Raw genomic sequence first — 15,434 nt, forward strand, 5'->3', positions numbered from 1 at the left:
ATCCCTGTAATCTGTAACAATCTGTAAATATTGTATTTTACACGACAAAAGGGATTTTGCAGATTGCTTGCTCTGAAATGTAGGGAACCATGTGCAAGAACCTGAGAGAGGCCCCTAGAACCGGGGACCTCACTGAAAGGCCAAGAAGGAAAAGGAAACTCAGTCCTACAAGTGCAAGGAACTGAATTCAACCAACAACCTGACTGAGCAAGGAAATGGATTCTTCACCAACCTCCAGTGAGGAATGCAGCCCACAAGTACCTTCATTTTTGCTTGGTGAGACCAAAGTCAGACATATAACCTATAGAACTATGAGGTAGTAAACGGGTATTGTTTTTAAATTACTAATTTTATGATAATTTGCTACAGCAGCAATAGAAAAATAATACATTCTCAGGGTAGCACCACCTCACCAAAAGGGAAGGATGGAGACAAACCTAAAAACATAGGTAATTACAACAATTTTAAATTTGCCAAAACACATTATATACAACCATTGAACATTCTAATGTACCTAGTAAAATACCCAGAACAAAGTCAGTCATATCCCTTGATTAAATTGAATGCTATAAATCAACACAGCATGAGTGCATATGAACATACCTAAGTTTTTTCTCCTCAAAAGAAATCTATGGGATAGAGAAGTATTTCTACTTTGTATAGGAAGAAATGAAAAGAATAAATGACTTTCCTATTGTTACATGGCTAGGTAGGAGAAGAAAAGTTCCGCCTCAAATCCCTGGCTCGTCCACCACAGTACACACTACTTCTTAACAACGCCACAATGCTAGGTTCCAACAGTAAGGTTTCAGAAAGGATCAACATAGACCTCTGTGACATGGTCACACTCCACTCCACATGTACATGGAAATGTGAACACACTTTAGCCTTGGAGAGAAGCTATTTTGGTCAATACCTTGAATTAGATCTGAAATATGTAGTAAACAAAGATGAACTCATTTTTTCTAGTGACTGTAACAGCTGTGATAGCTAACTTACTATGTCAATGATTAAAGCAGCAAACTACAAAATAGCATAGCTTGTGGTAACTTTGAGGTTATGACACTGTTTCAATACAGATACTAGCATTACATTTCTGCAAAAACACTGCAGTAGCTGGCCAAGGTACATACACACTGAGATTTTTCTTTTTTTTTAAATTAGGTTTACTACAATAGGAAGGATGTGAAATGGGAAGAAATAGTTCAGTTCTCTTCCTTTCTAAATTACCCCTCAAATAGAAATTACTCAAACAGAAAAAGTCTTCTAATATGAGAACTTTCCTTTATCTCACGAATTTATTCAAATGCTTCTTAAGCTGCCATACTTAAGGGGACTATACTTTTTAAAATATATTGTGCAATTTTCTAAATACACATATAAATTAAACCTAGAGTTACCTTTCCTAAATATTTGTATTCAAATACATCCAATGGTTCTGCATGCAAGCTCTATCAATGTAGAATGAAAAATACTAGCTTGTACCATGCAGTAGCCACAATAAGGCCATGTAAGCTGTATATATCATTTTCCACTAAATCCAGGTCAATTTTACATACTCCGTAAAACATAGTTTCATTAAGAAGCTGCTCTCTCCCTTTCTGCACCAAAAGAAAGCAACCTAACAGAAGCCACCACCACTTTGAGGGTGTCTTCTATTTAATGCCACAGGGGGAAATTAATTAACAAAAGTTGTGAATGAAAATACACAGTATATGGAACTAAATTAAACATAATGGGCAGAAGTAGCAAAATTTTATTCTAAAGTTAACATGAAGATATATTTCTTGTTCTACATAATTACTTTTAAGAATTAATTTCTGGCCCTGGCTGGATAGCTCCGTTGGTTATAGCATCATCCCAATACACCAAGGTTGGGGGTTCGATCCTTGGTTGGGGCACATACAAGAGACAACCAATGACTGCAACAGAACAACAAAAACCGATGTCTGCCTGTCTGTCTCTCTCTCTCTCAAAAATCAATTTTTAAAAATTATCAAAAAGAATTCATTTCTGTACTGAGGGCAGTTTTAATCCTTTCTTACCAGTCTACCTCAACTTGTTATGATTTTACTGACACTTTTTTTTGTAAACAGTTGTTTTTTAAGCAATGGACTGAACTCTTACATGGAGACAGTTCAGTCATGGAGCCACACACAGGGAGCTACCAGAAAAATCTCACAAAAAACAGTCAGTGGTCTCAAGAGAGAAAGCAAATATCAGCTGCATAAAATTACCTTTCAAGGTAAATTATTCTACATTAATTTCAAAATAGACAAATGTAGCTACAAATGGTAATATAGCCTATGTAAAATCTAGTCTGAAATAAATTACCATGGTGAGAGGTACACAATGAGGAAAAAAATAAATGCTGTATATGATCTTACCTTTCCCTCTATACTAACCAGAATACGCATTTAATTTATGCTTTATTTTTGAGGCATAACTTACCAATTTAGCAACTTTCCCATAGTCAATCCATCTGATAGTAGCAAAATTTGTAGATTCTGCACAGTTGAAACCATGATTAAAACCAGCATGGTACCCATATGGGAAAGTGATCATAAATTCTCCAGCTTCCTGAGTGATCTGCAGAGCAGAAAACAGACAGTACTTTCCAATTTTAAGACTTCTCAATTATGAACACAATTAAAATATATTTTCTTAAAAAAATTAATAAATAATGCCATGACATTGGGATATACCAGTGTAAAAAGTGCCCCCAGATTCTTTATTTAATCCTTTATTAGTTGTTCAGGAAACTTTTAAGACTTTTCTAAACAGGGTGTGACCAGGGCTATATAATTCTATCATTCAATCTATAGTTAAAGATATCATTCTTTATATAAAAATATCTTCAAGTTATTCTAATAAATCTGTTCATATTATTAATCATGCATACATTTGAATATTTTTAAGTTTTGTGTTGTTGGAATTATATAAAAGGACATATCATAACTGATTTTTTCAAGTTAGAACTGCGACAATTTTCATAATGCATGCTGAACAGGTTTTATTGTGAATTCCTATTGCTAAAGAGTTAGTGGTGTTCATCAAATTATTCTTCCACAATACTTAGAAAACTATCAATTAACTATTTTATCTAATAGTAAAATTTCTATCAAAGAACTAGTCAAATTAATATATACGTGTATGAGTGAAGAGATTTTTAAATACAATTTAAATAACAGGTAAATCAACCAGGAGCTACAAAGCAAAGATAAAAATTTATTTATTTTTATTTTTAAAATCTAAAAGAATGGTATCTTTATAATCATCAAAGCACACAAAATACACCATGATCAACAGAAAAATAGTAAAGTTAAATTTTTCAGTGCTTTTTTAAAACTGCCTACTCTGTGCTAGATTATCAAGTTTATTACTCACTGGTTCATTCAGTCACCATGGTTCATTTCATTCCTAAAATGTTGAGAAATGAGTATGTGGGATGTGGGTATATACACATGTGTAAACATACAGGAGACACACTGTGTGAATACAGGTAGACACACAGCAATTCACTCGCAAGTTTGGGAATGCTAAAATGTTGTGTGTAGCTGTATTTTCTTTCCCAACGTCTGAAATTCAGTTTGTTGTCTCCTCCCCCGTGACACTCCAGCAGGTGTCCCTAACTGCAATGGGTTGCAACTCAGCTGCCACCTGGCAGGCAGAGAATGGCTTATCCATGTTCAACACAGTTCCAGTTCCACCATGCTGAGCCACGGGAGGACACAGCCTGAGTCTCTCCTTTCCTCACTGAATCTCATTAATTATAATTGTGCTTAAAAACTAGGACCATTCTCATACTACCTGATAAAAGAAAACTCACCCTGCTCAACTGCGTCTACCTCTATAAAGGTGGGGGAAAGGGAAAGGACCGCTGTCATTGGAAAAAGGAAACTACTGTCACTGCTCCAATGAATCCCACCTACAGTCCTTCTCTACTCCGCCTTGAAAACCCTGCTCTTGCCATGATGAAGAACACCTGTCCTCCATTAATGGGACTCTAAATTTTATGCCTCTGTAAAATTTCTAGAAAAATGTCAGTCAGTTACCCAAAATATAAAGCCAATTTACTGCCTCTGTGTGATAAATTTATTTTTAAAAAAAAGAAAAAAAAAGTACTGTGAAGAAAAGAATGAGTCCCTTTTACTAAAAGATTAAACAATCATCGCAATCCCATGTCATGGAAAAAGTTGGAAAGAGTAATACATACAATCTGAAAGTAAACACTGACTATTTGTTAAATACATATTTTCATATATATATCTGAATATGTACAAATACATTGAAAGAAAAGAAAAGAAAACTGTTACTCCAACTGTGAAACGATTGCCTAAGAAAAGGGGCTGAACCGGGGAGAGAGAATACTTACTATATAACATATACTATGTGAAGCCCTCATATAGACCACTGATTTTCAACCAGTACACCACAGGAATTTTTAAAACGTGCAATAACTGACTATTCAGTCAGGGGCACTGACCTCTTTTCCCTCAGATTGTCAAATTAAATAAATGACAACAGTCAACACAATAATAGCCATCCAGTGTGAATGAATCAAAATTATACTTATTTTTGTTGTCAAATCAGCAAAAAAATTATTTTTGAGTGCCACAAAATTTTAGTAGTTTATGTGTGATAAGGTGAAAAAGATTGAAAATTGCTGATACAGACATCTTTTCATCCTAATAGCCCTAATAAGTAGGTACTATTATTATCCCATTTTCCAGATGAAGAAAATGAGGCTCTGAAGAAAATCAGGCTCAGAAAAACTGTAATTTATCCAAGGGACAGAATCAGGAATGAATTTGCAAGTTTAATTCCAAAGCCTGTGCTACTCTGTCCCATGTTACGTTAACATCAGGGAATGAGTTTTTTAAGGAGCACAGCATCATGTGTCATACACCATTCACAAAGGTAAAAGGGAAAATGGCAGTATTTTATAGAAATACTTTGTCAATTGGCCTTCATGTCACTGGTGTCTCATCATCTGAAGACAATCTCCTGCCACTTCCATAGAAATCAGAAAATGTCCCATCCTCAAAAGATGATTTAGGGATCCACAGACAAGAAAGAGGCGCAGGGCACCTACCTCCTTCCCCTAAAGATTGGAAAGTAGCTACAAACCCTGAAGATCCACATCCTGGGAGAATGAGCCAATCCCTCAGTCCGGCTACTTCATATAAGCTCCTCTCCAAAGAACAGCTCCATCAATACCTATCACCAGTCCTAACCCCATGGAGGGTTTTTCTTTCTTGTGGGACTCTAGTCCACTCCTCCTCTACTTTGTAATATTCCAACTTAAATAAAAGTGCCCAATCGAACTTATGCCAACCACCTGAAAGAAACACTACTGATGAATGTGTTCATGACAGAAAAGTCCAGTGCCCTGAGGTATCTGCAAGTAAGACAAAGCCCCAAAGTGACAGAGGCCCCTCTGGGGGGGACAGCCTCTCACCTCTATGCATGCAACAGTGCTGTCACCTATCACCAGCTACTCTCCACACCCATGGACATTTCCCACAGTGCACACTCAGAATCATGTTTTTTTGTATTTGGATAAAAGTATTTCAGTAAACCAGTGCTAAGAGCAACCTCATCTCACAAGACAAATATGTGTCATAATGACTGCCACATACACAGTTTGTGAGTGGGCAGGGGGGTCACTCCAACTTGGAGAAGGATTCTTGGTCCTTGAAAAAAATGATACTTCAAACAAAGCCAAAGTAAGGGGGATGGGGGGGAAAGGGAGGCAGAAGGGACTTTAAGGACCCCAGATTAAGAAGAGGTTAAGATTTAGTCACAGTGAAAAGATTCTAAGGTGGAACACAACAAGGATTATGGGAAGAAAGTCAAACAAAAAAAATGGAGATGAGAGTGGAGCTATTTTTTAATGTTTCCAGAAGTAGCTAAGGGCTTAATCCTCCTCCAACTGAGAGAGAGCTTTTATTTACCTAGGCAAAAGCTTTTTTCATTTCAGTTTCTTCACATAAAAATGCTCATCATGTTCTGTAATAATTCTGACCCAGTAACTACCCATGGACAAAAAAAAGAGGGCTTTAGCATGTGCAGAGTCTAACAGAACTTAATGTTTAAAAATACTCCAAAGAAGCAATATCTGATTATTAAGTCATTGGGCAATTTTTATCCATAATGAAATCTCAATTGTATTATGTCTAAGTGTGTTTAGAAGCAATATAATGGTACCATAATCAATGATTCTAACCAAAAAAACTGCTAATAATAACTGCTCTGAATTCTTTTTTAGAAAACAGACATAAATTAAGTTGCACATACAAAAGACTTCATTATAGAAGAGCTACATCCTATTTTGTCAAATGTGCTACATTTTATTATCAGTAGTTATAACTAAACTATGACAGCATGAAATCTCTAGTAAATGTATTCTGAAATAAAATAACTTCAAATTACTATTTAGATAAATAATGGTTATAAAACATGAATCTGAATTTTTTCCCCACATCCTAAAAATTCCACTGTGAAGTCACAGCTATATTAGTGTTGTTAAATGCATTTTAAATACAAATACTACACACAGAAATTAATCTGTTGAAACGTAATACTAACATACCTTATCAAAGGGAATGCCGTATTTCTTCAACACTGAGGGAGATATCAGTGTCATCTTGTGGCGAAGAAATGCATCACACCCTTGAGAACTGCTTGGGAAAAAACCTAAATGGGAATAATAAATAAACGCAGTAATATATCAATTAAGATAAAATTTCTGACGATTTTTTAAGCTTTGTGCTGCTAGTCTCTTAAAATGACAGCTTTATGCAAATACAGGCCAACTTCACCACACACACACACACACACACACACAAAACCTCATACTAAAAACTAGATAATTTTTTAAATGGTTTTATTTATTTATTTTCAGAGACAGGGGAAGAGAGGAAGAAAGGGAGAGAAGCATCATCTGGTTACCTATCATACATCCCCAACCAGGGACCAGACCCACAACCGAGGCACGTGCCCTGACTGGGATTCAAATGGGCAACCTTTCGGTTCACAAGCCAGTGCTCAATCTACTGTGCCACACCAGCCAAAGCAAGAGTCAGAATTCTTAAAAATTAACAGATATATTTTGGTATCACCAAAGACTGACTTTTATAAAAAAGACCTACAAAGAATTGTTTCCATAACATGTAAAATTACTAAACCCGAAAATTTTTCATTTTCTAACAAATTTGAATTTAATCTGCCTAATATCTAATTAATGGACAAAATACTAAGGGAGATTAGGTGGGTAACTTTGTGTTTTAGTAGAGGAATCTCTCATTTTAGATTCTTAGAGGTGATCGTTCAAGAACCATTTGCCTCAATACCAGACAGTAGACAGATAGCAGTTTCCCACCTTTCTTTGTTTCTTTCTGATTAATTTTAAACTGTTTAACTGCCACTAATTTCCTGAACCAGTCAAACACTTAGAAACCTGCCTCACCAACCTGTGTGGGAGTAGCATTTTGAGACAGCCTTTAAGTGAGAAAGCTAAACTGCAACAATCCTTTTTTCTACAGTGTATTACAAAGCAAAACACAGTTGTTTTTCTCCATTGCTGGCTTCAACCCTGCAATTCTGTCTGAAGCAGACTCATTAACTCAGTTATGCAAGCCAGAAGAAAATAAGCATGCTTGATGCCCTGCTCTTCGCCTTCCACACTCAGAGGGGAACACTACCATGGTGATGAGAGTGGGCAAGGTAGAAGGGAAAGAAAAGAGAAACATGGAAAAGACAGGAGAAGCGCAGAGAGAATTCAGAGGGAAAGTAGAACTTACCAGGAAACATGAGTAAATGAGTGCAATGTTTATGAGTAAAGTAGAATGTAAAACACAGATTTTATGTAACTCTTCCACTGCCAAGTAAATGTTACCTTATCTAACTCTGTGGCTCACTACATGCAAATAGCTCAAGAATGTGACCACTCTGACAAAAGAATTACCAGCACTCATTAAGCAATTGTGTACCATTTTTCTCTCTTAGAATAGTAGGGTCTTAAGAAAATATTTTTAAAGTAAATAAGCCTTTCTTGATGCCACCACCGAGTGTGTGAGGCCACAGATTATCAGAAGAAAACAAATCAAACAGCCAGCAAAAACCATTAGAGTATAAGAAACTACCTACAAAAAGCAGTATATTCTGCTTACGCATCTGCACCTGGATGTTTAAAAAGAAAAATAGACAGAAAGCCAAAAAAATTACATGCCAACAGAAACAAGAGAAATAGTACCATTTTCTACAAAACCAATGCAAATAAAAGGGGTGATTTTGCCCCATATTTCATTTGATGCAGCCCCTCTCTTCACAGTTAATATTCAATAATATATAAAAAGAAAATAAAGCATTATGGCAAATACATAACCTTTGAAAGAATGCAGACTTCAGTGAATGGAAAAAAAGTGCCACACTAATGTAATGGCCACATCTACACAATATAATGTCCTGAGGGATATCACAGGGTAAAGAACAACAGGAGGATCCCACATACAAAACCCACAAAACGTTTTAATAATGCCATTTAAATGGATCTATCAAACTTTTCAAATCTGTAACTTTGTGCAGCACTAGATGAATTACATCTTAAATTAAAATCAATGAAGAAAAAGGACTCTATTTAATTTTCTTTTGATATGGATTTGTAATCAAGACCTATACAATGTGTTGACTGGTCATAAGTTAATTTAAATTGGAAAACCACTGAAGGAAGGTAATTTGCAGTATATTAAGAACTTCTCATTGGTTCAGAATTTATATTAACAACAGGTTATTATATATTATATCACCCTGGAAAATACCTCATAAATAGCACGAATTATATGCAAAGCATGTATGTCAAGATGAACTTTACCTCAAAAGACCTTCAGGAGTGCACAGTTCAAACCCACCCTCACACCACAGTCTATGAAAAGTATTTTACTCAGTATATACACAAGCCAATATAACCAGAATATTATTAGATATAATAGTTTTAAAACTCAGACCTATGCAAGCTAAAAAAATATATCTTTCATGATAAATAAAAAAATAACTTTTGAGTCACCTGTATGAAAAATAACAAAAAGCTGATATAAAAAACAACATCTAACTAAAAATTCAGCTTAAGACTATCAGAAAATTTGTAAAAAACATGAAATAAAGAGAATACATGGTGTGTGTTAAAATTTTTGGAAGTGTTTTTTTTTTACTTTTTAAAAAATTGTTGTTCAAGTACAGTTTTCTGCCTTTTACTCCCATCCCAGCCCACCCACCCACCAACCCAGGGAAGTTCTTTAAAATATGCCTTTCTAAATCATTTTTTCTATTCCAACATTTAATTACTTGATGTTCTTTTTATAAGTTTTGAATAATTTATCTGGAAGACATCTTCTCTAAAAGTTACATATTTTTTTATTTATTTATCTTTAGAAGGGAAGAGAAGGAGAGAAGGAGAGAATACCAATGTATGGTTGCTTCTGGTACATCCCCTGCTGGGAACTGGCCTGCAACCAAGGCATGTACCCTAATGAGGAATCGAACCGCGATCTTTTGGTTCGCAGGGCCGCGCTCAATCCACTGAGCTACACCAACCAGGACTAAAAGTTATCATATTTTAATGATACTACTGTAACATTACATAAGAATTTCCAATTTGCTGGTCACCAAATGGTATAGTCCACTCTTTCACGATCTTGAAGATCAAGAAGTTCCAATTAGGACACAGTTCTACACTGATCCTAAATCATCCAGGAGTGAAAACAGCAGCTAGCATACCACTGCAACACCTTACATGCCCCATGACCACTAGGTTACAATGCCAGGTGGAGAAGTATCACAGATAAACCTGACATATCTTTCTACTTTTGTCATGATAAATCACTTGGTTTATTTTTACATAAAAACAAACATACTGACCTGGCTAGTGTAGCTCAGTGGATTGAACACAGGCCTGCAAACCAAACAACCATGGTTCAATTCCCAGTCAAGGCACATGCCTGGGTTGCGGGCCAGTTCCCAGCAGGAGATGCACGAGGGGCAACCATACACTGATATTTCTCTCCCTCTCTCCTTCCCTTCCCCTCTAAAGATAAATAAATAAAATCTTTAAAAAAACCATGCTAGGGGAGGAAAATACAAAATCTGCATGGGTACTATAAAGTGGTTGGGTTTCCACTCTCCTCTCCTGCGGGTATGTTTTGGTAGAAACATTTGACAGGTAGCCTGCTGTGCTATGCAAACCATTCTGTGCGACTGTCAACAAGTCTTATACAATCTCATCTAACAGGCACTTAACACACAAGATTGCTTGAACACCAACTTTCCTCTCTCCAATATTGCACTCAACAAACACACAACTTTTTTGGTATTAAACAGTGGAGCTGAGTTTTATACCAAATACCAAATTGTTTGAGTTATGTGAAGACATTTTTATCTTGCCTGCATGGTCAAAAAAACAAAGAGAATAATAGTTGTTAAGACTCGGGACTTCCAGTCAAGATAGAGGCATAAGTAAATATGACTTGTCTCCTCGCACATTCATATCAAAATTACAAATAAACTATAGAACAACCATCAGAACCCAGTCAAAAACTGAGTTGAACAGAAGTCTGACAACTATGGAATTAAAGGAAACACACTCGCCCAGACCAGTAGGAGGGGCAGAGATGCAAAATGGGCTGATCCCACATCCACGTGTGGTGGATAGAAATTTGGGAGAGAGATCTCAGGAGTGAGGAATCCCAACCCCAAACCAGGCCTCACAGCCCAGGGTTCCAGTGCCAGGAAAAAAAGTACCCACAACTTCCGGCTGCAAACACCAGTGGAAATTGAGTTGGTGCAAAAACCTCTGGAGTCCCAAGCAGTTTCCCTGAAAGAACCATCATACAGACACACTCAGATTCACTCCGTCTGTGCTCCAGCTTGAGCACCAGTGGCAGCTTGAAAGTCACCAGTGGCATACAGGGAGAAAATGAAGGAGCAAAATCTTGCTCACATCAGGGTGGGAGCGAGAGAACAGCTTTCTCTCAGACAGAAAGGTCGGCAGAGGCCATAGTCCCTTTTCTGAACCCTTCCCACTCAAAGCCACAGAGCTGACAGGCAAGTGTCATATCTGAGACTCCATGAACCTGGCTAACTGTTTGCCCAACCCTGACGATCCCTGAGACTCTGCCCCACAAAACTTACTGGCCAAGTAAGTTTGGTCAGTTATGACTTGTTACTAGACAAGTCATATTTACCTATGCCAACCAAGCTGTTAATAGTGACTTTTCCATATGAATGACTGGTTTTCGCTTATGCTTCACAACTTCCTAACCCTCACAATCAAGGAACAAATGGGCTCAGTAAGCTCCCACTCCTGAACCTCTTGCTAAGGGATCCCAGGCCAAGCACTAGCATTGGCTAGCTTGACTTTACCTGGTAATCTGTAAACCCAGCACAAGTAGCAGCCATCTCAGATTGCTTTATAGCTCAGGCTAGTGGGCCCCAGGCAAAACACAGGTGGGGGCTGACCTTGACCTGGACCACCCTGGAAACCCCAGAGCCTACACAACCAAAGGACAGCTACAGACCACATCAGAACACCACCATCCTTCCCCTACACAGCTGATCCTCCACAGAGGGAGGGGGTTGGTGATCAGAGATCAGAGCCAGTCCTTGCAACTGACTGGCCTGGGTAAATCCTTCCCATTGATTTGCAAATAGCCATCAAGACTCAACTACAAGAGGAGAGTATACTCAGCCCACACAAAGGGTGCACCTGAAGTAACCAGCTTAGGTGATAGAGGAGGCTGTGCCAGTGGACCCTACAGGTCACCTACTAGGCCATGCTACCAGGACACGAAGTCACAGAAGCTCTATCTAATACACAGAAACAAATACAGGGAGGCTGACAAAATGAGCAAAGAAAAATGGCCCAAATGAAAGAATAAGTCAAAACTCCAGAAAAAGAATGAAACAAAAGGGAAATAAACAATCTATCAGATGTAGAGTTCAAAACATTAGTTGTAAGGATGCTCAAGAACTTAATGAGGACCTCAACAAGAAAAAACAGATCCACTCAGAAGTGAGGGATACACTAATCGAAATAAAGAACAATTTACAGGGAAACAACAGCAGAGTGGATGAAGCCAAGAATCAGATCAATCATTTGAAACATAAAGAAGTAAAAAACCACCAATCAGAACAAGAAAAAAGAATTAAAAAAAAAAGATAGTATAAGCAGCCTCTGGGACAACTTCAAGCATTCCAATATTTGCTTAATTAGGAGTGCCAGAAGAAGAGAAAGAACAAGAAACTGGAAATCTATGCGAAAAAATAATGAAAGAAAACTTCCCCAATTTTGTGAAGGAAATAGACATGCAAGTTTAGGAAGCACAGAGAGTCCCAAACAAGCCGGATGTAAAGAGGCCCACTCCCAAGACACATCACAGTTTAAAAGCCAAAGTTTAATGATAGAGAGAATCTTAAAAGCAGCAAGAAAAAAGAAATTAGTCACCTACAGGGAAGTTCCCATAAGACTGTCAGCTGAATTTTCAAAAGAAACTTTGCAGGTTAGAAGGAATTGGAAAGAAATACTCAAAGTCATGAAGTGGGGACTGACAGCCAAGAATGCTCTACCCAGCAAACCTGTCATTTAGAATCCAAGGGCAGATAAAGATCTTCCCAGACAAGAAAAAACTAAAGGAGTTCATCATCACCAAACCATTATTTTTTAATGAGGTGTTAAAGGGACTTATTTAAGAAAAAGAAGATCAAAGCTATGAGCAATAAAATGGCAATAAATACAAACCTACCAACAATGGAATCTAAAAAACAAACTAAGCAAACAAGAAGAAAAGAAATGGACACAGAGAGCATTTTGATGGCTGCCAGATGAGAAGGGTTGTGGGAGAATGGATGAAGAGATGAGAGACTTAAGAAGTACAAACAGGTAGTTACAGAATAACCATGGGAATGTAAAGCACAGTATAGGAAATGGAGTAGCCCAAGAACTCATACACATGACCCACAGACATGAACAATGGTGTGGGGATTGCCTGACGGAGTAGAGGGTGCTGGGTGGAGCAGGGCAATGGGGAAAAGTTGGGACAATTGTAATACCATAATCGATAAAATATAATTAAAAAAAGAAGAACTTGGAGTTCAGCCTTGCAGAGACATGGATTCAAAACATAATTCTAACACTCATATAGCTTTGACTAGTCCCCTAATCTCTCAGTTTCTCAATTTCCCCATCCATATTATGAGGATGTTATTGTTACTTCCTAATTGGGTTCTCTTTCTTACAGCTTTATTGACATATAGCATTGTATAAGTTTAAGATATACAGCATAATGACTTTATATATATGTGTGTGTGTATATATATACATACACACACACTTAAATGATTAGCACAATAATGTTCAGTGACATTCATAACCTCATGTTACAATATTTTTATATGTAATGAAAAGTTTTAAAATCTACTTTCTTAGCAATTTTCAATATAACATTATTAACTATAGTCACCATGCTGTACAGTACATCCTTGTAATTTATATTCATCTCATAACTGAAAGTTTATACCTTTTCACCACCTTCACCCACTTCTCCTACCTCTTGCCTCTGGCAACCACCAATCTTTTCTCTGTTATCTATAAATTCAGGTTTTTTAGGTTCCACATATAAGATCACATAGTATTTGTTTTTCTCTGACTTATTTCACTTAGCAAAACACTCTCAAGTTCCATCCATGTTGAAGGAAATAGTAGGATTTCCTTCTTTCTCGTAGCTGAATAATATTCCATTGTATTCATATAACACATCTGCTTTATCCATTCACCTATCAATTGGACACTTAGATTGTTTCCATGTCTTGATTATTGTAAGTAATGCTGCAATGGACATGGACATAGAGGTGCAGATATCTCTTATTAGTGATTTCATTTCTCCCAGATATAAATCCAGAAGTGAAATTGCTGGATTACAAGATAGTTCTATTTTTAATTTTTTGAGAACCCTTCCTACTATTTTCCATAGTGTCTGTTCTCACAGGATCCTCATGGCAATCCAATCAAATAATGCACAAAAAATTTATCCATAGTCAAAGGGTAGAAACCACTGAAATATCCATCAACTAATACATTGGTGATCAAGTGTGGTATGCCCATACAACAAAATATTACTCATCAAAAAAAATTCAAGTTATGATATAAGCTATGACCTAAAAACATGCTGCATGAAAAGAGCCACTCACATATCATATGATTCCAGGTACATGAAATATCCAGAATAGGTAAATACCTAAAAAGAAAGCAGACAAAAGATGCCCGGGTCTGGAGGGGTGGGAATAGAGTAACTGATTCATAGATATAGGATTTCCTTTTAGGGTGATGAAACTCTCCTGGAACTAGATAGAGGTGATGGCTACACAATGTTAATATATTAAATGTTACTGAATCATATACTTTAAAATGGTTATTTTATGTTATATAAATTTTACCTCAATTAAAATAACTGAGTTTACTTTACACATACTAACATTCAAGAAATAGTGGCCATTATTATTTTCTCTATTACTCGCTTCTACCATATTGACTCTACTCATCATGTTAGTTCATGGAATCTTTGTTTTCTACCACCTCAGCAGACTGCTTAGTGGAGAAGGTGGATCTCTGTCCCAGTAGACCTACAAAACCAACTGGGGAGTTGCCATAAAAATTCAATGGTTACTAAGTCTTAAAAACCATCTTAATACCTTAGGCCTTATGACCCAAACCTAGCAAGCAGTGCTGGTCATGAGTAACAAACTTCTCCCCCATAAAAGAGTTCTAACAGTCAAGCACAACTAGGGTTAAATTATATTGCTTCATGTTTTACTTTGTATTCACCTACAGATTTCCCAATGTTTTCTTTAACTCTGCTATTTTAAAATTAAGTATTAAGTTTTACTCTGGGTTCCAAATTACTCCCAAATGGGCATCAAGTAACATTCTATAAAAGTAAAAATACTGAGCAGAGAAGAAAATCAGTTATTTCACATTCCAAACTATGGAGACAAGTAGGGACAACTACTCTACAACTTCTTCCTCCCATATCAACTCCTCCCTACAAGTCACGCATTAGTTTCTGTAACAGGTAGACCAATGAACTCTCAATAAAACTGTATCTAGTTTGGGGGTGAAAAAACAAAGAAAAGTTTGGAAAAAAATTACATTTCTACAAAATTATTAAATAGTAAGACTACATAGATTTCCATTTTAAATAAATAATCAAAAATTAGAACTACGATACTGCATAGGATGCATGGAATAAAATAGTTTAAACACTTATTCCAAGAACTCTTGTAGTTAGAACATCCAAAAGAAGGAGGAAAGCCTCAATACAAGTTACAATAGACTACTCAGTAACTCAATTTTTTGGTCTATAGCTTGGTTATATTAACTGCAA

At 36.7% G+C, this 15,434-nt stretch overlaps 1 protein-coding gene across 3 annotated transcripts in view; it reads right to left on the reverse strand.

The window, feature by feature from the left end:
- KDM4C (lysine demethylase 4C) overlaps nucleotides 1-15,434 on the reverse strand; it is a 404,720-nt gene that overhangs the window by 283,931 nt on the left and 105,355 nt on the right. For all 3 annotated transcript variants that reach the window (XM_037061395.1, XM_037061394.1, XM_037061396.1), the window contains exons 7-8: nucleotides 6,596-6,699; nucleotides 2,452-2,589 (exon numbers count right to left, since the gene is read on the reverse strand). In XM_037061395.1, coding sequence (XP_036917290.1) covers nucleotides 2,452-2,589; nucleotides 6,596-6,699 — 242 coding nt within the window. The remainder of the gene's footprint in view (nucleotides 1-2,451; nucleotides 2,590-6,595; nucleotides 6,700-15,434) is intronic.

This window comes from Sturnira hondurensis, unplaced genomic scaffold, assembly GCF_014824575.4.
Source record: "Sturnira hondurensis isolate 20B ecotype Veracruz unplaced genomic scaffold, ASM1482457v3 Scaffold0013378, whole genome shotgun sequence".
Lineage (NCBI taxonomy): Eukaryota > Metazoa > Chordata > Mammalia > Chiroptera > Phyllostomidae > Sturnira > Sturnira hondurensis.